This window comes from Cnephaeus nilssonii (genome assembly GCF_951640355.1).
Source record: "Cnephaeus nilssonii genome assembly, chromosome: 4".
NCBI classification, from domain to species: Eukaryota; Metazoa; Chordata; class Mammalia; order Chiroptera; family Vespertilionidae; genus Cnephaeus; species Cnephaeus nilssonii.
The window spans coordinates 99,865,101-99,890,211 of record NC_137075.1 but is presented as its reverse complement, the minus strand read 5'-3'; the positions used below and the strand labels follow the sequence as shown (position 1 = coordinate 99,890,211).

At 51.9% G+C, this 25,111-nt stretch overlaps 1 protein-coding gene across 1 annotated transcript in view; it reads right to left on the bottom strand.

Annotated features, from left to right (window-relative positions):
• DGLUCY (D-glutamate cyclase) overlaps nucleotides 1-24,888 on the bottom strand; it is a 61,758-nt gene extending 36,870 nt beyond the window's left edge. The window contains exons 1-3 of the mRNA XM_079769266.1: nucleotides 24,660-24,888; nucleotides 5,156-5,300; nucleotides 1,827-1,980 (exon numbers count right to left, since the gene is read on the bottom strand). Of these exons, the coding sequence (XP_079625392.1) occupies nucleotides 1,827-1,980; nucleotides 5,156-5,270 (269 nt within the window). The 5' untranslated portion in view covers nucleotides 5,271-5,300; nucleotides 24,660-24,888. The remainder of the gene's footprint in view (nucleotides 1-1,826; nucleotides 1,981-5,155; nucleotides 5,301-24,659) is intronic.
• Between the last annotated feature and the right edge of the window lie 223 nt (nucleotides 24,889-25,111).

The following is a 25,111-nucleotide window of genomic DNA, read 5'->3' as shown; positions in this document are numbered from 1 at the left end:
TGCTAAGTGAATATGTATGTCAGTCTGAGAAAGTCAAATATCACATGATCTCACTTATTTGTGGAGTCTAATGGACAAAATGACTTGACCAACAACATAAGACCCGAAGCAGGGAGGCATGGAACAGACTGGCATACCTCGATGTGGGGCTGGGGGGACGAGAAGAGATAAACCAAAGAACTTACATATTTATATCCATGGACACGGGCAATAGGGTAATGAAGACCTGTGTGTGTGGTCGGGGGGGGGGGGGGGAGAGTAGGGGCTGGAAGGAAGGGGAAAAGGGGGGAAAATGGGAAATATCTGTAATACTATCAACAATAAAAATACATTAAAAATAACAAAAAATAAAAAGGACCAGCGAGAGGGAAGAGGACGTCTGGGGCTGAAGTTTCTGGCACTGGCACTGAGGTGGCAATGTAATTTTGAGCAGGGGGCCTTGCTGGCATTTTTCAGATCTTGCCAGATTGGAAATGATTAAGTCAGCATGTATATAATATAGCCCCGCCCCATCCTGTTATAGTTCCTGTAACCTTACCCAAGATCAACCCAGCCAGCAAGAAAACAAAACAAAACAAAACAAAAAAAACAATAGTTGCCCAGCTGGTGTTGCTCAGTGGTTGAGCATCGACCCAGGAACCAGGAGGTCATGGTTGGATTCCCAGTCAGGGCACGTGCCTGGATTGCGGGCTCCATCCTCAATAGGGGCAGTACAGGAGGCAGCTGATGGATGATTCTCTCTCACCATTGATGTTTCTATCTCTCCCTCTCCTTTCCTGTCTCTGAAATCAATAAAAACGTATTTTAAAAAAAGAAAAGAAAAAAACAGTGGTGTTCTCTCTGCTGTGGAGGCAGGGCCCGCAGACAGAAGGACCACATGGGCTGGCCAAGGCGAGGCCTTCCTCTTTCCTTAGAGGAACGTCTGCAGGGTTGAAAGACTTTGGCGACAAGCCTATTCTGCATTCACTCCAAAGCCATTTGCCGAACCGCTCCTCCGTGCCGGGCGCAGACCCAGTGATGGGGCGATGGTGATGGAGAGAACACAGCCCCGGCCCTTAAGAAGCTCGAAACCCTGCCCTGGCAGGTGAGACTCCGTTGGCATCAGGTCCTTGCAATACAGAACTGCGAGTGCTCACAGTCTGGGTAGAGCATGGCACAGGGAGGGGAGGGAGTCATTCTTCCCCACAGAGGGGGAGGTGCCGGAGGCAGGTCCTGAAGGATGGATAGGAGCTCACCAGCTGGACAAGGAGGAAAGCGCAATCTAGGCGGAGGGGACAGTGAGGCAGCAGAGCCGTCTGCTCCGGGAGTCCCCGAGTGGGTAGCAGGGGGGGTGCTAGGGAGAAGGTACGTGAGCTGGCCTCGGCCCAGGGGGGATCGCTGGAGTCCACAACATGATAACAGCAGAATGTTGCCAAAGTTCTCTCTCGGGACAGAGGGCTGGGGTGATGGATGGAGCTGACCAGACATAGCGTTAGGAAAAGTCACTCCAATGTGACATTTTCTTCCTTGTGCTGTGCAGACAGGTTTCTGGCTTTGGTGATGACGTGGCTGGATGGCAGTGCCAGTGGGATTTCTCCAGGGCTGGACTTTCTTGGTGATCCCAAAGATTTTACCTGGGGCGGGGGCAGGGGCAGGGGCAGGGGCAGGCGCTAGAGGTAGGAGTGGGATCGGGGGGAGGGCATCTCCTTCCTGAGCAACAGTCACGAGTGAGCCTCCGTGCCAGGCTCTGTGGAGTCGCGAAGCTGGACAGAGGTCCCTGGTGACAGGCACCTGGCTGCAGCATCCGGCCCCTGCCACCTTTAACCCCGCTAACCCACGCATTTTACCTGGTGCCTGAGACGGCGCCCAGGGCAGGCGACGCCCACGTGCCCGGCTCGCTGCGGCCCAGCAGGGGCAGAGGGCCACGGTTGGCCCGGCAGAACGTCTCAAAGGCCGGGGCGAGGGCCCTGTGCAGAACCACCACGCTGGCTGGTCGGGGCCCTGGGTTCGGGGAGAGAAAGAACACACACGGTCAGGTGCTTCTCGGGAGAGCCTTCTTAGTTTAGCTTTCTACTGCAGGCTAGCACACACACAGAAAAGTGCACGTGAGCGTACCGCCCGATGGTCTCAGGGAGGGAACACACCCACGGAACCAGCATCCAGGGGAAGAAACCAAACATGATGAGCACCCCAGAACCCCTCGCTCCCCTTTCAGTCATCTCACACCCCTCCCCTCTGCAGGGGCAGCCACTACCCTAACCTCTAACATCACACACTGCCTTTGCCGCTTTTTCATGCAATGTTCTTCATGGAGCCCAGTTGCTCTCATTCAACAGCATGTTTGGGGGAACCACCCATATTGCTGCGTTTATCCGTAGCCGGTGCATTCATATGGCTGTGTGGTGCATTCACTACCACAGGGTATCTACCGCACACTGTTGCCGACGGGCATTTGAATGGCTTCCAGGGTGGCCTTATTACAAACGGTGCAGCCACGGACATTTGACCACATGCACTTTGGGGTACACATGTGCATACTCCTGCTTGGCATAGGTAGTGTACGTACACGTTCGGCTTTGGTACATACAGCTAAGCAGATCCAAAGTGGCGTTACCGATGTCCATGCCCACCCACAGTGGCGTGTGGGTTCCTGGTCACGCCACAATCTCCCCCACACTCCGTGTTCCTGGCCGTTCGCATTCTGGACACCCCGGCAGGTGTGCGGAGGCGAGGCGTCGCACCAGGTTTTTATTTGCATCGCCCAGGTGATGAGCGTGAGGGAGTGTCTTTTCAGATGCTATTCAACACTTGGGTGTCTTTTCTGGGAAAGAGACTGTCCGTGTGTTCTGTCTGGGCAGATTCTCGGCTGAGCAGCTCACAGAGCGTTCATTCCTGCGTGTCAAGTACCTAGCACACAGGTGCTTAGGAAGGAGGGGTGGGGTTACACTCAATGGACTCCTGTACAGACATTTGAAGTTATGACACAGAAGAAATATTTTATGATATTAAGAGATATTTGGGCTGCATCATGAAAGGAGTAATCCTAGGTAACAAAAGTAGGTTCAGCATATTCCCCTCTATAAAAAGCCGATGAGAGCCTTGACCGGTGGCTGGGTCGGTTGGAGCGTTGTTCCATACACCAAATGGCTGCATGTTCGATTCCTGGTCAGGGCAGATACCTAGGTTTCGGGTTCAATCCCTGGTCAGAGGCAACCAATCGATATTTCTCTCTCATATCGATGCTTCTCTCTGTCTCTGTCTCTCTCTCCTCCCTTCCTTCCTCTCTCTCTAAAATCAATAAAAACATCCCTTGGGTAAGAATTAAAAAAATAAGTAAATTGATGAGAGAGAGAAAGAACTAAAAAAAAAAAATACATCCACATGCTAATCATATTCTAAACTTTATGCAATAATTAGGAATCATTCTATAACTGGAGAAAAAAAAAACAAAGAAAAAAGTTATATTTAAAAAAAAACAGGATTATTTCCTTTAAAAGACCATCCCAAAGAAAAACATAATTATGCTCTTTTTGCGAAGTAACCTTGGGCACAATCCTCCTTCACGCCAGACTTGCTCTCTCATCATGTGGACATTTCTTTTCCGCAATAATATTGTCAGCTGATATTTTCTGTGTGCTCAGCATGTGCCAAGCTGTCTGTGCCAAGCAATTTATCTATGTCATCATCTGTACACACGAGGAGAATAAGGCTCAGAGAGATGGAGTGAATTTCCCAGGGTTGCACAGCTGGTGCATGGCACAGCCAGGATGCAAACCTGAGACAGGTGGCCTGTGAGTCCCTGCGGGCACCGTCCCTCACCAGGCTGGGTCCGCCCCCACCTTCGTCACTTTCCTTCTCGGGGACGGTGAAGAGAAGCAGATGCCTGGTGTCTGCAGGGAAGAGTCTAGGACTGGCTCCTGCTCTAACTGCCTGGAGCTCCTGATCGCGAGTCCTCAGTGCCTGCCAATGCCACAGACAGACTTCCAAAATGAGGACAAACCGGACGCTGCCAGCTGCTGAAAGCCCAAGGAAGCCGACTGCATGTCTCAAGCAAGCCCAGCAAGCCTCCAAAAATAAGCTGGAGTGAGGGGGAAGGGAACTGGGCCGGCCCAGAGGCCTCGCATTCCCCGGCCACCCCCTTCTTACCTCCAAAGCTGTTGTGAGAGCAAACTGGACCTTTAAGACCGTAACTCAGGGGGGTACGATGCGCACAAAGCTTCCTTGTTTCCTCTTTAATTAAACGGACTTCAGAGCCACTGCGTTTTGGTTTTGTTCATCTCCACTCTGGCCATGGAGAGTCCCCATTAGCAACAGGACGTGGAACAGAGGGCTGAGTGGTGCCTTTTTGAGGGGGACCCACGAGGGGAGGGCTCTTTATGGTCTGAGGGGGTTCCTGCAGCCCCTGGGCTATGAAATTTCGCTGGGACTGGGGTCAATGACAACTTCGACCTGTTTTCTCTTGCAGGAGCTTTTAGAGCCTTGGGTGTCACTCCGGGGAGACAGTGGGGAGGTGGGTACCGCCCGGTGAAGATCAGACCAAGGCAGGGAGACCTGGTCCAAATTCGAACCAGATTCACATGCTGCATAGCTGGGGGCACTTTTCCAGGAGGGAAACCCTCTCATCATCCAAGGCCGTGGGTGGTTCTGCCTATGGAGCTGTGGCAACCAAGCAGAACCGCGTGGTGCTAGGCCCACCCGTGGACAGGTATTCACACCGGAGTCTGGCCCACGTGCCCCTCTGCTGGGAAGGTCAGTAGCGACCAGAGCTGACAGCATTCTGCTCTTCCTTTCTGTCTCCCGTGCAACGCTGGGCATCCCTGGATTCCTGCGCCCTGCACAACCGGTATCGCCAAAGCTTCAGGACCAAGAGAATTTTCTCTCTCTCTCTCTCTCTCTCTCTCTCTCTTTATTAATTTTAATTTTTTAAAGTATATTTTTATTGACTTCAGAGAGAAAAGGAGAGGGAGCGAGAGATAGAAACATCAATGATGAGAGAGAACCATTGATCGGCTGCCTCCTGCACGCCCCCTACTGGGGATCAAGCTGGCAACCCCGGCATGTGCCCTGCCTATGAATCGAATTGTGACCTCCTGGTTCATAGGTCGACGTTCAACCACTGAGCCACGCAGGCTGGGCTTAAAAAAAAAGACAACAAAAAAAGTCTAGCACCACTCACCCCCAATCATGCTGGACATGTTTCTGATGTTTGGTTTCTTTTGTAGAATCAAACTCCTTATGGCAGCAAGAGGGCAGGACTTCGGGTGGAGTGTGAAGGTCATCGTGAAGGTCATCGGGCCATCCTTCAATGGGCCGCAGAGAGACTGGATGAGGGGACGAAGGGGAACAAATGAGAAAGCACAGCTCCCTTGAAGGCAGCAAATTCCCCATCAGATACCCCATCCCGTCCAGTCCTGGCTGTTCCTGGCCCAGCCCCGGGATGTGTATCGGTTGGAGCAAGTTCTTGTCCCTCCCCCACCCCTTTCCTGTCTCAGTCTCTAGAAATTCCTAACACTTCAAGACCTTTGCTCACGCTCTTCCCTTGGCCAGGAATGTCCTCCCTCCCTCTCAGAAGGCCTTCCCATCCCTCACAACTGGCTCAGAATCTCCACCTCCAGGAAGAAGCCAAGAGGTGTGCACTGGTTCATGCTGGGCTCCTGGGCCCTCAGAACTTTCTGTGGCCTCAACTGCAGTTGGCCTGAGGTTCTACTTGACTCGGAACCCCTATCCCTCCCCCCGGGAGACCCCAAGTGCCTAGGCCTCTTCCACAGGTCCCAGAGTGCCTAAGCACACAGTACACACCCAAAACGCTTATGACCCAATGAACTAATGAATGAGTGCCGAGCACAAATGAATCAGTGGGCTGAATTTTCTGTCTACATGTGACTTCTGTGGGTTAGACTTCGGGGCCCTAGAAGGTAAAGATTTCATGTTTTCTTCTTTATACCTCCTTACTGCTAGTACCCCAGACACAGTGCCTGACACAGAGTTTTGGTGAGTGAATGAATGAACACAGGGGTGGGCAAAAGTAGGTTTACAGTTGTGAGGGCGTGAAACAGTTTATTCTTGTATTATTATTATTTATTAATGAATATATTATTTATTTGTGTTACAACTGTAATACAGATATAATTTTTAAGATATAGAGATGGACTCAAAGCTCTAGGAGATTACATTTAGGAAAGATTTCTATCAGTTGACTTATACCCTAGAAAATGAGGCTTCAATGTGTTAGCAAAATCAAGGTCACATGGTGTTGGCTTCCAAGGCACAGCTCATGTCTTCTTCACCCAAACAGACCCAGTGCCTCGCTAGTGCCTGGCACAAAAGTGGGAGTTCAGTAAGTGTTTGTTGAATGGCTGGCCGACTGTAGAATGGGTGAAAGCACAAAGGCAGTGCCCACAGGGAAGGCTCTGGACAAGCCTGGCTTCCCACAACTCTTTCTGTCTAAAAGAGGAGACCCCGATGGGATTCTAAACCACCAATGGATGTTTTCAACTCTAATATCAGTGATAGAAAACTACGTAACCGCCATGGCCATTTGATGAAGAATTTGAGACTGTATAAAATCTCTAGCAAACAGACATGTAAAGACAGTGCCCCGGAAGAGGTAGAGATGTATTTAAGACCGACAGCGAATGCTTTAATAGCTGCAGGAACCGAGCGCTGTGGGCACGCCAGGAGAGGACAGTGGAGGGTCAGGTGAGGTTGGGTTCCATGCCCCAGTGGAGATGCCGAGGCTAAAGCAGCTGCTTTGGCAGGTCAAGCCTGAGTTTGCCGGCTGGACTGACAGAGCCCTCCTGGGCCCGGCAGACCTCGCTTCTGGGCCAAGCAGCCGGGACACCGGCTAAGGTCTTGGGTGTCTGTGGCTCCCCATGGTCACTGCGGAGGGCTTAACACCTCAGCCAGGCACTCAGCAAAGGTCCAAGACAGAACCATCCCCTACCCATGTGGGGACAGTGGCCAGACCCCTCTAACAACTGTCCTCACTGCATATCTGGAGGAAAGAATGATGTTTACCCCAAACCCAATCAAACGAGAGACCCCTCCCATATGTACCTGTTAGCCTTCACCCCCATTATATTTTTAATATATTGTTATTGATTTCAGAGAGGAAGGGAGAGGGAGAGAGACATAGAAACATCAAGGATGAGAGAGAATAATTGATTGGCTGCCTCCTGCATGACCCCTACTGGGGATCCACCCTGCAACCCAGGCATGTGCCCTTGACTGGAATCAAACCCAGGACCCTACAGTCCACAGGTCGATGCTTTATTCACTGAGCCAAACCAGCTAGGGCTTCACCCCCCATTATTACTGGATAGGATGTCAGGTACAAGCTTGGGGCTGTTTTGCAAATAAATTGTAGCCAGAAACCAAAATCTGTAGATGATTGCCTTCCCTTTGCTTTATTTATTTATTGTTTTAATATAAATTCAAGTGGATCTAAGTCATTCCTGTTACTTTCCTGGCTTGGAGATAAATGAGTGCAGCTAGGACTCCTGCCCTGTGAAATGCATGCTGGGAGTGTGCCAGGCACCTGAATGTCACCACATGCGTGCTGGGAGGGAAAGACGGCTGAGAACGCCTACCTCATGGAGTCATGCCCTTGAACGCAGCGGTCAAACAGAGCATGACGTACATTGGCTCCTGCAAAGAAGTGCCCTCAATATACCAACCAGAGAAAGCCCAGTCATATACGAAACAGTAGCAACCCCCACCATACGTGGGAATTCGCTGTGTGCCAGGCCCTTTACCCTCAATGGTTTACAACCATTGGTTCTTCACCCCTCCCCAACAAAGAAGACATTATTAATCCCATTATAGACAAGAAAGGTGGGGTTCAGGGAGGTCAAAGTAGTTACCTGAAGTCCCATAACTAGTATGTGGTAGAGCCCAAATCCAAAAACAAGTCTAAATTCATGCCTGCCTGATCAATATCTACCTATCTATGTCCATCCATCCACCCATCCATCCATCCATCCATCCATCCATCCATCCATCCATCCACCCATCCATCCATCATTCCATCCATCCATCCACCCATCCATCTATCCATCCATCCATCCATCCATCCATCCATCCATCCATCCATCCACCCACCCACCCATCCATCCATCATTTCATCCATCCATCCATCCATCCATCCATCCATCCATCCATCCACCCATCCATCCATCCATCCATCCATCCATCCATCCATCCATCCACCCACCCATCCATCCATTTATCCATCCATCCATCCATCCATCCATCCATCCATCCATCCATCCTTCCATCCATCGTGTGGTGTTAATGGGAATGACATCCTCAGTAGGAACAATGGGGACCAGCCCTCTTCCCCCCGCAAGATGATTCTGAGGCCAGAGTCTCTTGAGCCCTTATGTTTCTTTGGGACTGAGCCCTGAACTTCTAGGCTTTCCACCAGGGTCTCGAGTGCACTCACTGCTGACTGGTGTTGAGTGACCCAGTGTCTCATGGCCCAGAGAGGTCTTACTCTAGAAGTGAGATAGGACGGGGAGATCTCACTGGGGAGCCTTGGTTGGACTTCAAGAAGTCACCTTTCTGCTGTGAGTTCTTTCTCTTCTCTTTAGAGAATAACAAACCATCAAATCCACAAATACCATTCCCTAGCATCAAGTACACCAGAGAGGGGGCCCACAAAAATCAGCTCATTAGCAGGATCTGACACAGCCCAAGCCCAGGGTCAAAGTATCTGCTCTATGCATGTCACAGATGGCTGAAACTCCACCATTAGGAAGTCATTCCTCTGCTTTACCCAAGCAATCCAGTTCAATCCAATCCAATCCAATCCAATCCAATCCAATCCAATCCAATCCAGTCCAGTCCAGTCCAGTCCAATCCAATCCAATCCAATCCAATCCAATCCAATCCAATCCAGTCCAGTCCAGTCCAGTCCAGTCCAATCCAATCCAATCCAGTCCAATCCAATTCCGGAGGAATCCATCTTCCGGATGTGCTCAAACAGTGGGCTGAATGCAAGCCCATGGTGGCACTGTTTGTAATAGAAGCCACATAGAAACAACCTAACAAAGGCTGATTAAATGCTAGTTAAACAGAGGTGTAGCTAAACTATAGTCCATCCATACCATACACTCCCAAGCTCCCTCAGACAGCATTCCCACCCTTGCTAAGATAGCAATCACAACGTTGACCTTGCTCAGGCACAGTCCAGCATCCATGCATGCATTCAGCAGGCATCATGGCACCGAGTACAGATTTGGGGGCAGACTGTCTGAATTCTAAACCTGTCCCTGCACTTAGGAGGGGGTCATGAACCCCTCTGGGCCTATTTTCTCAACTGTAAACAGGACCTAATAACAGTATGCACTTCCCGGGGTTGCGGTGGGATGAAATTAGCTAACACATGTGAGGTTCTCAGAACAACTCCTGGCTGGGCCCACAGAAGCATTGCTCTTGTGTGTGTTACTCCCGCCCAGGGCGCTGCAGACACCGTGGGGAGAAGACAGCCACAGCCCACGCTCACGGGGGGTTTGCCTCCCCGGAGACAGACCTTAACCACATAATTAGCCTTGTGTCTGTCTCCCTGGGAGAGACAGCCAAGTAAATCGGTGACTATGATACCATGTGCAGAGGGAGCCTCTTGGGCTGAGTCTGAAAGGAGGAGGAATGGTCAGACACATAGCCGGTGGGGCGGGCGAGTGCTCTAGGCAGGGACAGCATGAGCAAAGGCAGGGAGGCAGTGGGGAGAACTAGCTTCTTGTGCAGAGGACCGGTATGCCACAGGGAGGAGGAGGGGCGCAGGGGCTGGGAGGGCAAGCAGAGGCCGGCTCCGGAAGAAACCTGGATGGATCCCCAGAGCAACGGGAAATCACAACGGTTTTCAGCAGCAGCAGAGTGACTTGGTAAGACTCACCGTTTATGAAGATGCTCTGGCTGCAGGTGGGGGATGGACTGCAGGGCAGGCAAAGAGACGCCGGCAGAGGAGAGGGGAGGCCAGGCCAGGATGATGAGCATCTAGAAAGCCTCCCTCCCAGAAAAGACCCTTGCAGGAGAGGGGCTGCCTTAACCCTTCGTGTGCCCTGCTGGGCCAGCCAGCCCTCAGCATGCTTAGGGGAGCCCACGTGACTCTTGTGAAGGAGGGACAAGGGATCACACACACACACACACACACACACACACACACACACACACGGAGAACATTTTCTGTTTCCCTTCATATACCTCTGTTGCCTGCAACAGTGCCTGGCACATGGAAGGCACCCAATAAATGTCCACGGTCAGGGGGATGGGCAAACCAAGTGACACCCACAAAAGCAACCCAGAAGAGGCAACCAGGGAGGTAGGAGGGAAACCAGGTGGCTCAGAAGCCAAGGGAAGCAAGTGTTTCAAGGAGGAATTTATGTCATGGGGGTCATGGAGAATGAAGTTTAAATGTCCATCAGACTTTATAACCTGGCCAGCAAACATCTTGTATGTATGCAGGACGTGACCTTGATGGGTACAAAGAATAATAGAAGACACAGTCCATCTCCTTGACCCTCATAGTCAAGCCAAGAAGATCACATTATTCACAAGTGTGAGCACTTCCCCATGTTAGGAAAGTCCATTTCTGGTCTGTAGATGCCATTCCCCAGAGTCCTGCACTTGATCATGGAAGAACAGAACAAGGAGGTGTGCAGACCTTGTCCCCGCTCATCAATTTTTGTGGTGGGAGCTGTTCAACTGCCAAGACAGTTGCTGGTGGCAGCCTAGATATAATTGCAAAGTTGCAAAATGGAGATTGCCGCAAGGAAAAGGTACCCTAACTGTATAAATATTTCCGAAAAAAAATTTTTTTCATTATAACAGAGACAAAAGATTGGGCCAATGCTGGACATATTACATATTGATTTCTATTGTTGATTTAATAGGTCGGAGGCAAGTGCTTCCAATACGCAAGGATTGTGAACAAAACAAGTATTTTTAACTAAAGTCAATGGTGGTCAAAGCCGACTAAACAAGTTCAGTCCTAGAGTCAGGAGGTGGAGCAGAGCGAGGCAGGAATCCATGGCGAGGGATGGACACCTTGGTGACCCAAAGCAGGAGGGCAGAGCCCAAGTGGTGAGGAGGGCATCCATCCCCAGGGAGGGTGGTCTGGCCGGTGGTGTCAGCCTGATCAGGGTAAGGAGGGGTTCTTTAGAGGGTTGGGAACGGCACCTGGCATGTGATAGCGGAGGGTAAGGACTACGCGCGCGCATGTGTGTGTGTGTGTGTGTGTGTGTGTGTGTGTGTGTGTGCGCGCGCGCGCGCGCGCGCGCATGCGTGCTGGGAAACAGTATCCTTTAGCTCTGCCTGGAAGCAGCAGCATTTCATTAGTAATGAGCACCATATCTTGGCTTCTAGATACCATTTTTCCATTAAAAAGAATCGAGACCCCTTGGAGAAATGGTTGATTCCACAGCTTGGGCAAGGAAGTCAGAAAGCCAGCCTGGAACATCTTGTCAGGTCAGAAAGTGGCAGCATGCTCCAAGAAGGAGGAGGCCACACAGAGAGGATCCAGACTGAAGGTGCTCTCACTAGTCAAACTGGGGGCTTATGAGCTTCAAAATAAGTAATGATGGGAATGGAGTATAACTCACTAACTAATATAGGAATCTATACATCCATATGGATATAAAAAATAACTAAAGTTAATGAGGAGTGGGATATTTACATAGCTTCAAAGTACCTCCCCGTAAAAAGCCTTTTAATTACAGAGAGGAAAAGACTAACTTTATCTTAGAGAAACCTGATAGATACCAACTTAATCATGTGACCGACGTGACCATCATTAGGATAGGAATAAATCAAAATGATGAGATCCTGGGTAGGGGGCAAGGAGAAGAAGGCCAGGTCACTGCCATTCAAAGCGACATTCCTGCCACAGATGCATAACCTGCATCCGATCATGAGGAAACATTAGACAAACCTTAACCAAAGGACAGTCTACAGCATCTGTCATCTTCAAAAGTGTCAAGGTCACGAAGGTCAAGGAAAGACGGAGGAGCTGTTCTTCCAGACCCAAGGAGAGTAAACAAACACCATGAAACGCAAGAGTGATTCTGAACTGGATCCTTGGGAGAAAAAGACACTATTGTGATCACTGGTGAAACTTGAAGGGAGTCTGAGGATTCGATGGTAGCAATGAACCTGAGTTAGCTTCCTGGATTTGATGGCTGTGTTGCAGGTAGTTGGGAAAAATGCAGGAAAGTATGGGGGAAACATGGGGACACCAGCAAAACTTACTCTCAGAAAGTTCAAGAAGAAAAAAAAGTTGCAACTTTTCTGTCACTTTGTGATTGTTTCAAAATTTAAAAATGATAAGAAACACCTTATGGAAAAATTAAACAGTAAAAAAGTGAAATGTGGCACATACATATCATGGAATATTATTTAGCCTTTAAGAGGAAGGAAATCCCGACACATGCTACAGCCCGGATGAACCTTGGAGACACCATGCTAAGTGAAATAAGCCAGTCACAAAAGGACGAACACTGTAGGATTCCACTTACAGGAAATGCCTGGAATAGTCAAATTCATAGAGTCAGAAAGTGGAACAGTGGTTGCCCAGGGCTGGGGACAGGTGAGTGTGGGGAGTTGGTGTGTGATGGGGACAGATTTTAAGCTTGGGATGATGAAAACGTTCTGGAGACGGATGGCGAGGATGGTCGCAGGACGGTGTGCGTGTACCCGCTGCCACTGAACTGTGCGCTGAAAACTGGGTAAGATGGTGAATTTTATGTCATACATCGTTTCCCACAACAAAAAATAAAATCTAGATTAAAATACCAGACTGCGAGTGTTAAGGCACATTGACATGAACGGTTCAGTTTCAAAATGTTGGTGTGAACGTGACACCAGGGTGGGCGCGTGTCTTGCGTTAAATATAAGATGTTCTCTGTCTCAGGCTCCTGTTCCAACTCCGTGGAAAGGAGGGAGTCCTGGCAGAGCAGGGTTTGTATTGCTGCACGTGGCCCAGCATTCACTTTATCGCTCTGTGAAACGTGGGGAAAACTCTTTCTGCCAAGCATGACTGTGAGTGTCCATTCTTAGAGAGTCACGGACTATCTGAGAGCCTCGTTCTTCAAAGCAGACCTGCTTTCGGTTGCTTCGTCCAATACAGCAATCCAACCCAGGGGCTGGCAACGCTCCAAGGTATGCACTGTCAGGGGCCGGGAAGGCCAGCCCATCGGTCTCATCGTTGGCTGGGCCTGCGCGTCTGCTTATTCCATTCAGAGGCTCTGCAATGCCCTGCCAGACCGAACCCCCGTCACTGTGAAACGTAACACACGGGCCAGATGTCGGGGAAGGGAACGATGCTACTAACAGTACGTGCCAAGCCACGCGGTTCCCTGGGGGTGAACCAGGCAGTTGCTGAAATGCCTAGCTGCCTTCCACTGCACAGCTCCACCAACGGCAAGACCCACAAGCCTAGGTCAAGGTCACTGTGAGCATCGCTCCCCGGTGGGAGGAGCTGGGGGCTCCATGGACTTCCACCGCCAGGAAAGGGCTTGCCTAGCGGTGATGACCTGACACACCGCCTGCATGCACAGGAGGTACGGGAACTAGGCGGCTAAGCGTCTCTTCGTGCCAAATGTCAGACACGCCAGACAGATGCTTCTTCGGTGCCTTCCTGTTGGATGATTTTCATAATCTGTAACTTCTTAGGCAGCAGTTTATGAGTTGATGGTGGTAGTAACCATTAAAGTTTCTTAAACATTCCTTTGTTAGGGGTATGTGTGTTCTGTGTTTAGCCTGTGCTTTAACTGAGAGTAAAATTAATCTCAAGGGTCAGTTCTTAGAATTACTGGTCTCAGAAACATACTTTAGTTCAACAGCATACTTGCTTTCCCCTACAGCAAGCATGTCAAACTCGTGGTCGGTGGGCCGCAGGCTTGCCCTAAAGTAAGTATGCCATCTGACAGCATAAATGTATAGAAATGAATATATCTAATAGAGCCCCATTGTGGACAGAAGTAGATATTAGGGAGCAGTGTTACAAATACATGGTCCTTAAACGTAATCCTCCCACGCTAGGCCTAAGGTTTAAAGGGTGTATGTATATGTGGGCTACATTTCAGAAGATGTAATTGGCCTACATCCAGATAAAAACGAACTAAGCTCGACCAGCTTCATTTATATACACCTACCAACCGTTATGCAGGGACGGTTATGTACATACTACGGGATGGCTCGAGCAGGTGTGTTAAGGGTCTCTCAGTCCATGAACATTGCATTTGGAGATAGCTGAGCTGGGCCTGAGTCTACTGTTCCGGTCTCGCAGACCGGAACCCGCCATCTCCCCTGCTCTGCTTTCTGGCTGAGACCCTCCGAGGTTTCATTTTACGAGTATTCCTGAAAATGTTCGGGACTCGGTCCCCGCCCCACGGCTCTTTATCACCCACTCAGTGCATAAAGCCAGCGACAGTTCCACATGCAGGCAGGGTGGGGGTGGCGGGCTCCCGACGTGGGTGATCGCTGTGCTGGGCAGAGGCCACGCGCCTCCAGGACTTCCCTGGGAGGGCTGGGGGGTGCCCGTGGAGGGACGCTGTGCCCTCAGGGGCCTCAGACCATCACAGTGAGAAAGTCGGAAGCCTCGAGAGACCATCCGACAGCGGCCCTCTGCCCTGGTCTGGGGGTCGGGCCCTTTGGGGTTCTGCCCTCGGCAGCAGCCAGAACACAGCAGAACCCCATTCTCCCCACCACGAGTGCATTTCCATGGGAACGGCCCGGCCTCCATCTATTTCTATGGCACCTATCACCATGGCACCTACTTGCTTTGAAAGCTCAGGCTAAAAACAGAACACAGAGAAAGGCGGCCGCCACTTCCTCGCTTCACCTCTCCGCGGCCGTTGTTACCCCTCGACGGCTCAGGTGGACCTGATCCACGCCCAGCGTCTGTGTGTTTGTTGTGAGAGCCCTTAACGCTGAAAAGGCTTTCTATCGGCATCGGCATCATCGAGGGGTGATGTGGCCCCAGGCTCCAGAAGGGGCTCCTCCCAGGGCTTGGTCAGGGCCCCTTACACGGTGATTGGGGGAGGGGAAACGTGGGGAGCAGGGCAGAGGACACCGATGTGCACAGGTGACCCAAGAAAGGACCTATGTTGGTTCTCTCCCGGGAGCATGTGGGACAGCCTCTCCAGGCCGGATCCGCAGGCCAAAGAGCGCCCCCTGACGGTTTTCCTGAAGTGAGAGAGACCACCCCTCCAGTTTCTGGGGTCAGACAGGACTTGAGTTCGAATCCGGACTCGGCCGCTTGCCAGCCAGGTGAGATCAGCGGTCCCCCTCTCAAAGGGCACGTGCAGTCGTGTCTAAATGGCGGGGAGGATGCACAGCCCACGGGGACAGGCCACGTGCTGTGGCCTCAGCCTTCGTGGCTGCTCCCTGGCGTCCCCATCTATAGCACGGGGAGAATAATCGCACCTGCCTCGAAGGAGCTTCATGGGGGCGCGAGGAGACCATGTCTGCAGCGGGCAGAGCTGACGCCCGAGCTGCTGGAGAGGAGGTGTGAGGGGGAGGAGGCCAGCGATGATGCCGGGCAGCCCTGTTTCCCCCCGGGCCCTCCGTCCCGCCCTCTGTCCCGTGGGGCAGGTCCGTGAGCAGCCCCCTGCCTCAGATTTCTACACTCACCAAGTCCTTGGCTGCCACAAATGTAACGGAGGACATGCTCCTGCTCCGAAGCAGCTGTCATCACACATAAGGCCACCGGCCAGGGGACTCGCTGTGACACATGGAATTCTCACAAACCGGAGACGATTGCAACACAGGCCTGCGGGCTCCAGGCTCCCTTCTCCCACCGGTGAGCTGAGGGACTCTGGACGAGTCCCCTACCCCCCTTTCCTTCTCCATCTGTGAACCGGGGGGAGGCCGCCCGTCCCAGAGGGAGCTGGGGAGCATTCAAGGAGAAGGGACGGAGAAAAGCTCTGGTCCAGCACGTGGCGGGCACCCAGGAACGGTGGACCCCTTCTCTCTTCACCACTCTGAACGCTTTCAGGCGGAGTAAATATCCAATGGCCGCAGCATCAGCCTTCATCAGGGAAGGAAACATAACAGAAGGAAACAGGCCCCTTTCCGGAATTGGCTGGTGGCGCTGGTAGACGCACCAGTGAGACTCCCAGGCCAACGAGACCGTGGGCTCTGGGCTCGCTCTCAGACCCAGCCTGCTCACTCCTTTCTATTGCAGAGAAGCCGTGCCCCGTGGTGAGCACGGAGGCAGTCTCCCTGCCAAACCGCACTCCCCAAGAGCGCCCCCTTTCCCTGTGGGGACCCAGTGCTTCCAAGGAGCTGGCCTCTGCCCCACAGATCTGGGTGTGGAACCTGCAACCTAAGCGAAGCCAATTCCGGAATTCCATCCCCGTGTGCGGGCTTGCTCCATGTGGCCTGGGAGGGTTCGGTCCGAATGAGGCTCAGGACTCGTTCTGAGAAGGTGGGGGGCTGGGGAGGCGGGGCAGAGGCCTTCAGGGCTGCAGCTGTTGAGGGCTGGACTGTTCGGGCCATTAGCCCACCACGAGCAGAGCAAACCGGCACCGGAAGAGCTCCAACCCACAGCGCTGCGGCCGGGAGGGTACCCCCTAGATCCAGGGCACCTCACGTGTCCTCGGGAAGGCCTTAGTTCGGCGAGTCAGGGAACCCCGTTTATGTCGGAAGCAGCTGGAGCTGGAGTGTCTGTGACATTAGGATGAAGGAGGAGCACCGGAACGCTCCTTCCGCTCTGGTCTCGGGGCCCTCGCCACAGGCACAGCGTAATGTCCAAGTCCGGTCATTCAATGAAGACATAACCCCAACAGTTTGGTGCCCACGGTCACATGGTCAGCTAGCAACCGAGGGTGGACGGGAAGCTTCCTAACTAATTTGAAGCACAGTACTTTCCCCTCCACAAGCTTTGACGCATCGACCAGACCAACCACCCCATGAACTCCACCAGGACTCAGCGTCTGATTCTCAGCCACCGGCAGCCAGCAGGGGCAGCAGGAAAGAGCAGAGTCTCACCCAGCAGCTCTTCAAATCCCAATGCCCGGTGTGTGTGTGTGTGTGTGTGTGTGTGTGTGTGTGTTGGGAGGGGGTCGTTGGCCCTAAATGTGGTGATGTGGTGGGTACAGCAGTGGCAGCAGGGGGGTCGCCAGTGGGTGTGGCTGTCTATCCGACTCTTGGTCTGACTCCTTGCTTATTAACTTTAGGAAATCACACAAGCATCGCCCTCTGCCCCTGTGTCCTACGAAGGGTGCACACGTACGCACGCCTAACAAGAAAGCCCTTTGAGGTCGGTAGTGTCTCCATTTTTCCGACGAGGACACGGAGGCCCCCAAAGATGCAAAGTCATTTTCGCCAAAGCTGCTGCCCGTTTTGTAGTTGGCGAGATCAGGACTAGACACGAGGCTATGAATTGTGTTTTCATTTCTTTCTCCAGATATGCAACGCTTTCAGTTCCCCAGTTGGATCATAAATTTTTTGAGTCCAACTCTATTTTTGCTTTCCTATTTCGACCATCCATTATAGTCACTTAAGAAGTGTTTGTTCCCAAACTGTCAGCGGAATCTCCTGCAGCCAGGAACGCCCAGCTCGGGCCCGACAATGCCCGGAGGTCTGCTGAGTACTTTCAAAAAGTGCCAGGCACTGGGCTGAGTGCTCGACATATATAATCTCGTTTTTTTAAAATGGTTCATTGTATTTACGTTATTCTTGGAGCCCTGGGCGAGTGGCCTTCTGCCAAGGCCTGTGAGGGGAACTGTTTGGGCTGAAAGTCAAGGATCTGTTCTGAGGGACAGACACAGAGGCAGTGGCCCGAGAGAGTGGCAAGTGGCACACGACTACGTGGAAGGGGCCAAGGACTCCGGGTTTGATTCCAGGCTCTGGGTGGTCTTACTATCTGGGTGGTCTTACTATCTGGGTGGCCTTGCACAAGTTACGTGTGTATTTGTGCCTCTGTTTTCTCATTCATTCAATGAAGACATAACCCCAACAGCTCTCTGGGAGATTAAATCATATCAGTCACACACCCAGCACAACACGGGGCAAAGTTTTGGTTTTCTCCACTCTATTTCTTCTCTGCTGGGCACCACCTCGTCGCTGACCCTCATGGGCATGTGAGCACCGGCCCCTGCTCTGTGGATTATGGCCAACCCTACCCAGGAGCCAAAGAGAGGTACAAAAGCGTGAGAAAACATGGGCCGTCAGGTGGAGGTGGGGGTGGGGGGTGGGTAGTTTCCACCCGATTCCTTGCCAAACACAGATTAGCTACTGGAAAGCAGAGTGAGCCAAGGAATGGTTGTAGCCTGGGCTGCTTTGTTTCATTACAGATTCATTGTGTTTAGAGGATAACGAAGTCTTTTTCCTTTTGTCTCTGCCTATCGGGCTGCAAACAGATCTGATCTGAGAGCCTGAGCACCAGGTCTGACTTACTAAGAGAGGAAAGGGGTTTGCCAGGAGGACGCCGTTTAGGTTAAGATGCGATGCTGTTCCCCTGGGCAGCTGGCGTCCCTGAGAGGTGAGCGCTCTCACAGCGGGGGACACTTCCTCGGGGCCCCTCTCAGGACGGGGGGAAAGTTAGGCCTCCCCGGGTGACTCTGACTGAGCGGCACGTTTCTGGGGCTTAGGAGGGGTTGGGGTAGGGAAGCCGGAGCGGCAGCGAGAGGTCAGATGCCTTCACATCTTACCACCTCTTCTAATCTCCGCTTTCCTCACCGAAGGCTGCAGGCCCAGCATTTCCTTTCACCCAGAGTGAGGCTGCTGGTGCTGCACGGTTCCATCCTTCCGCCGGGAGCAGTTTCGCTTCTGTTTATGGGAGGCCGTGTTCTCAAAGTGCAGCGCTCCAGAACCCCTGCAGCGGAACCCTTGTAAAAGTGCAGATTCCTGGTGCCACACGATTCCCGCTGAATTAGACTCGGGGAGCCGTTAGGAACGTGGGCTTTAGAGTCAGAGCTGGAGCTGGGAGGACGGATGAGCTACCTGAGCCCTGAGTCCTGTGGGCCAGGTATTTCACCTCCATGGGTCTCAGTCTGATTGCTGTACAGAGGGAATGGCCAACAGTCAAGGAATATGGAGCTCATGCGGTTGTTACAAGGATGAAATGAAATGATACATGTTTAGCCATGCTTGGCACATGGTACGCGTTCAGTGCAGGATAATTCTTCTTTTTATATAATACCTGTACGCAAACAGTCTGAGGACCCTACAAGAAATAATAAACGTGGCCATCCCCACCAGGGTTAAGATTCGTGCTACAGTACTTTCCACTTCACAGGTTTTGACGCATGGATAACACCAGCAACCGCATGAACTCCACCAGGACTCCACCACCGCCAGCCAGGAGGGGGCAGCAGGAGAGAGCGGAGTCTCCCCCAGCAGCTCTTCAAATCACAATGCCCAGGGGTCCGGGGCACTTGCACTGAATGTGGTGGGTGCCGGACTGGCAGCACGGGTATGGCTATCTGACCCTTGGTCCAACTCATAGCTTATTTACTTTAGCAAATCACACAAGCATCACTATAGGAAACAACAAAACTCCATTGAGATGTAGCTATCAGGAGAAGAGAGTGAGCCAGGGGTTGGCAAATTTTGTGTAGAGCCTTTACATTACGAGTGTGTTTTACATTTTAAAGGGGTGCCGAGAGGGAGTGGGAGGCAAAGGAGGCCTCTGTGAAGGATATGGAAGAAAAATGTCCAGCGAAGGAGGTTGGAAACCTAGAGCAGAGAGCCACGGGGGAGAAGCTCAAGGCGCGGCCGTGACAACAGTACCGACACTAGGCACGAGAAGCGTCGACTGTCCTGGATGTGGCTCTCTTTCCTGACTTCTGTCTGGGCCTTCGATCGATCGATCGTGGGCACAGAAGCCAGCGGGGGATGGAGGACTGAAGGGGCAGGCGGGCAGTGCAAACAGCCCCTGCAGATAATTCTTTCAAGAAGCGTGGCTGTGAAGGGAGAGAGGAAGGGAAACTGAAGAGAGAAGTTAGTCGGAACCATGGCACCAAGAACATGTTCAGGTACTGATGAATAATGCTGGTAGAGAAGAGGCTGCAGGTGCGAGCGAGAGAGAAGAATGCGTGGAGGGAGGTTCTGGGGGAGATGAGGAAGGTCAGCTATGGCAAGAGCACACCTCTTCCCTGGCACGGGAGGGGGGAGAAGAGGAGGAGGTACGCTGGGTGGTTGCCAGGGAGGACCTTGAGAGTTTCCTGGGGCCTCAATTTCGTTCCATTTTATCAATGGAAAGGATAGATTCTCTATCAATGACAATGAGAGATAATAAAACAGATTAAAAGAAGGGCTGAGGAAAGAGGGACAGTCTGGAGGAGATGCTGATGGCAAGGGGGCAGTGAAGTATCTAGGGGCATCTGCAAGGGTTTCTAGGCAGCCTTGGGGACCCAGGACTGTGATGGGTCAGATAGACATGGTGGGCTGAATAATTCCTCCAGCAGCCAGCATGCCAGGGCGGAGCAGGCTCCAGAAGTGGGGTTCAGCTAGGTGGGTCCACAAAGAAGGATAAGTGGACAAGAGCGATTAGAGAGAGATGCAGGATAGAGAGGAAGGTGCCCCCAGAGGTAACAGTAGTCACTGGTTCAAGGTGTCCAGCAGAGGGGTCAAGGTCACTTCTGTATATAGACTAGATTCCCTCTCCAACAAAGAAAGTGATTGGAGGCAGATGAGGTGATAATAGAAAGAGCAGGATTTTTAGAATCAGACAGATGTGGGTTCAAAATCATCCTTACCATTTCCCAAAATAACATTTTGTCTCTAAAATGTGAAAAATAGTCTGGCCGGTGTGTCTCAGTGGTTGAGCATCAACCTATGATCCAGGAGGTCATGGTTCAATTCCCAGTCAGGGAACATGCTCAGGGTCATGGGCTTGATCCCCAGTAAGGGGCCTGCAGGAGGCAGCTGATCAATGATTCTCTCTCATCATCGATGCTTCTATCTCTCCCTCTCCCTCTCTGAAATAAATAAAAATATATTCTTTAAGTGAAAAACATACATGCTTTGAAGAACTGGTAAGAATTTGATTAAATAATTTAATATAAAGTACTACAGCTAGACATTACCATTTCCCAGGTGCCTGCCTTGTTATTTAGTGCTCTAACTTCTGCTTCTAGTAGGTGCCTGGCACATAGTAGGCCTTCAACAGGTACAAGTGTCCTTCTTCATCTGGTGAGGTTGGTAGTGTGGGCCCCCTTCTTGTACTCATCAAATCTCCTTCTTCGGTTCTGGACAAGCTCCCCTGAGACGGTTGGTGTTCCCTTCCTTGACCTGTTCAATCTCCATTATTGCCCTAATGAAATGGAACATTGATCTGTATTTCCTTTCATTGAGCCAGGCTGCTACTTAGTGATTTCAGGAAAGTATACATCATGGAGGCTGAACTCTCAGACCACAGAGATTCAAGGATCAAGAAGAAGGAGAAGAAGCAGGAGGAGAAGGAGAGGAGGAGGAAGAGGAGGAGGAGGAGGAGGAGGAGGAGGAGGAGGAGGAGGAGAGGGGGGAGGAGGAGGGGGAAAAGGGGGAGGAGGAAGAGGAGGAGGAGGGGGAGGAGGGAGAGGAGGAGGGGGGGGGGTGAGGAAGAGGAGGGGGAGGAGGAGGAGGAAGGAGAAAAAGAAAAAGAACAACAACAACGAAGCCCAATACCACTCTTGCTGGGAGGCTTGGGCAGTAAAGGAAGAGGCTGCCCAACCCAGTAAACAGTCTGGCTGGTCTGCAGGCGATAATCACATTGTCACCAGAGGTGTTCCTCTGAAACACAGAGCCAGGAGCTGCCCTGGGTTTTGCAAAAGAAGAAATCTGAGTACATGAGGCCTCCAGAAGACAGGCTGTGGAGCACAGGTGGGCTGAGGAACTGGCAGACTGAGAAGGCATTAGTGACATCAAATTCAGGTCCAAAGCACGCGTCTGTGGTAAGATGGCACAAAGACATACGCTGTTCCCAATTTCTGCTCTCCCTTTCTTCCTTTTAGGAAGGGAGTTCTTAAGTTGTAGAGTATTTAGTTGGCCCAGCTAGCCATTACCATTTCCCAGGCTCACTTGCAGCTAAGTGTGCCCAAGTTCTGCCAATGACCTTTGAGTGAAAAGACATGGACAACTTCTAGATAATACCATTTAAGCGGGGCTGTTTGCCCTCCACCGCCATCCCTCCTCTTCCTCCAGACAGAACAGAAGGTGGACGTGATGTTGAGCCAGCTTTGACGATGCAGAAGAGAACACCGGAGGGATGGGGAGCAACACAATGGAAGGAGCCTGAGTTCCTGAGTGACCCTGTGGAGTAGAGCTGTTTATCTGTCCTGACCATCTACCTCTTCTTAGCTATTAGGTGAAAGAGAAATACACTTCTATCCTTTTTGAGCAAATGTATTTTGGGGGCTTTTGGTTACAACTTAGCCCATATCCTACCTAATACAGAGTATTTCCCAAAGGCACAGAGAACAATAATTTTTGTACAGATCGTGATATTTATTGAAAGCTTACTCTGCTAGGCATTGTTCCAAACATTTTACATGTATCATCTCACTTAATCCACACAACACTCGCAAATGAGGGCTTTTATCCCTATTTTACAGGAAAGGAGGCGCAGGGAGATTCAAGACTTTTCCTAAAGACTTGTAGCTAAGGCGTGGCCCAACCAGCAGTCAGACAAGTATGCTGGAGATCCTACCCTTAGTCACTACGTTAGTCAAAGCATAACTTTTTACAATTCTGTGCAGTCCAAAGGACACACTTAGTTTTCCAGGGAGCTGTGCCTGAATATTAACCTGTCTTGCAATTTGCTGCAGGATCAAGGCAAGTCATTTAGCTTCTCTACTAGTTGGTTTTACCCCAGAGAGTACAGATGAGGGCCCACACTATGGACCTCACAGAACTGCTGGAATGATACAAACGAACTCCTGTGCATTTAAGAAATGCTTTGAAAGCTGTACGTGTGGCATAAATTAAATAGCGCCTTAAGGAAGGCTGGGGAATCCTTACACCAAAATAACAAAACGCACTCAGTTTTTTTTAAAAAAATGCAAATACCATCTAGCAATTTGGCAGGTCGCCTGGGAAGGCTGCTGAAATATGCTAAGGAGAGGGGTACGTTTGGTTTCGTGCATCTGCCGTCCTCAACTGAAAAAGGGAGAGATTAATTGGAACGAATTGAAAGAGAGCCTACCTGTGTTTGTGGTATGCATGTGCACGCACACGCACATGCACGCACACACACGTACACACGTACACACACAGGCTCCCAGTAGAAGAGATTCATTACTACGGAGAGCAGGCGTAGCAACAATCCTCAAGGCCCGTGGGAAGCAGGCAGGTGCAGAGGTTGGGGAGTGGGTGGGGAAGGCAAAGTGCCTCCAGTGTGAACGGGGACTTTGGGGACCAGGAGCTCCAGCTTTAGCCGCCCTGCGGCCGTGAGAGCCTGGTGCTGCCAGACCTTTCAGAATCACATGTGAAATGTCCCCATTTTCCAGGGATGCTCCAATTTACAAATAAAACATGTCAAGGGCCCGCAGTTGACCTCCTGGGCTCTGGCCCTGGAGTCAGAAGTCACATTTGAGTCTTTAAGGTCCTTCATCATGATTATGTACAAGCCACAGTTGAGCTTTCTCTCAGCTCACCAACCCCCTGCCGCCCCTGCCTCACTCCACGCCACCTTCCTCTTCCTTCATCCTCACCTTAACTCTACCCTCCGGCGAAGCCAGCTCTCTCTTGGCTTTCTACTCCTGGACCTCTCTCCCCCTTCCTTTTAGCTCGTACCCAGCTATCTGGCAGACACAAATGAGCTTCCCTCCTCTGCCTGCCAATCAATGCCTACATTCTTCTTTCTGCCAACGTAATCTCAACCGGCTACCTGCCCTCCCCCCGCCCCCCGCAACATGCGAACGTTTGCCTGTGTTCTCATGAAGTAAGGTGGATGGCAGGGAGCTCTCAATTGTCTGTAGTGAAGGCGGAGGCAGGGAGGCACAGATACTGCTAGAGAGGAGACACCCCAAAGCCACGTGCTTTTGCCTTTAGGGTTTGGTGGCGTACAGGTCAGGAGCACACCACTGCGGTCACTTGCGCAGTGTCGGGCCCGGCCCCCAGTGGAGACGGAGACAAGCAGCCCTTTGGTCTGGACAAAGCCTTGAAGAAAATAGACTGAACTCCGCCTCCAGGTGGAGGTGATGACCTGGGTGCCGCCTTACCGCCACCTCTTCTCTAAGGTCCCTGCTGGTGTCCTTTGGGCGCTCAGGAAACGTTGACCGGCCGATTGCCCCAGTGTCGGTGGCAGCCTGGAGTCCCTTCACTCCCACGGCCACCCCCCAAGTGGGTCATTTAGCTGCACGATCGCAGGGAGCTCCTGTCCCAAAGCTGCCAGGTACCTCAGACGGGTTTCAGTTTCACTTCCTTTGCCTTCACGTGGCCTCGGGACTCTCAGGGCAAAGACAGGGACCACAAGGCCCAGCAGGAGGGAGGACAGAGGGGAGAAACGCTTCCCACACCTGAGCTATTGCCAATCATCCTGTGCTGAGCTGAGCCCCAGATTTTTCAGAGAGAGAAACAGAGACCCCCGCCCGCCCCCCCTCACCCCCGCCCACCCCCCTTGGAGGATTTCAGGAAACTTTCTGCCCTGCTCATTGGCTGTGCCCTGCCAGCCCCGGGGCGGGCTCTCTGCAGACCCGCTCCTCTGGGAGCTGGGAGGGCGGGCCTGTGCTGTGCTCCCTGCCCTCCTGACTTACTGTTTGTTTGGGACGGCTGGCCTAGGGCTACACACAGTTCCTCTCTGTTTCCACAGCTCTGCGGAATGTGCTTCTCTCAAACAGGCAGAAAGGTCCTCTTTCTTCGGCTGGCCCGCATCCCCGGGTTGTCCTGCAGGGCCTGGTCAGCGCCCCTAGGCCAGCCCCAGAGACTGTCACAGCCTCAGTCCACAGCCTGTGCTCACGTGGTCACGTGGGCTATGCTTGGGGGGAAGGGGCGGGAGGTGGCCTCCTTGGCAGGTAGCCACCCCAGTTCTTAAAGCCGCAGAGCCTCGAGCGGCTGGGCGGACCCTGCAAGCCTGTACCCCATCCTCCCTGCAGGAGTTAGCCTGCCCTCTCTGGAAAGAGGGACACGTAATGCAAAGGCGTGGCTGGCCTCACCCCGGGGACTTTGAAAGATCTGATGCCAGGGTTGCAGTCTGGGCACCACGGGT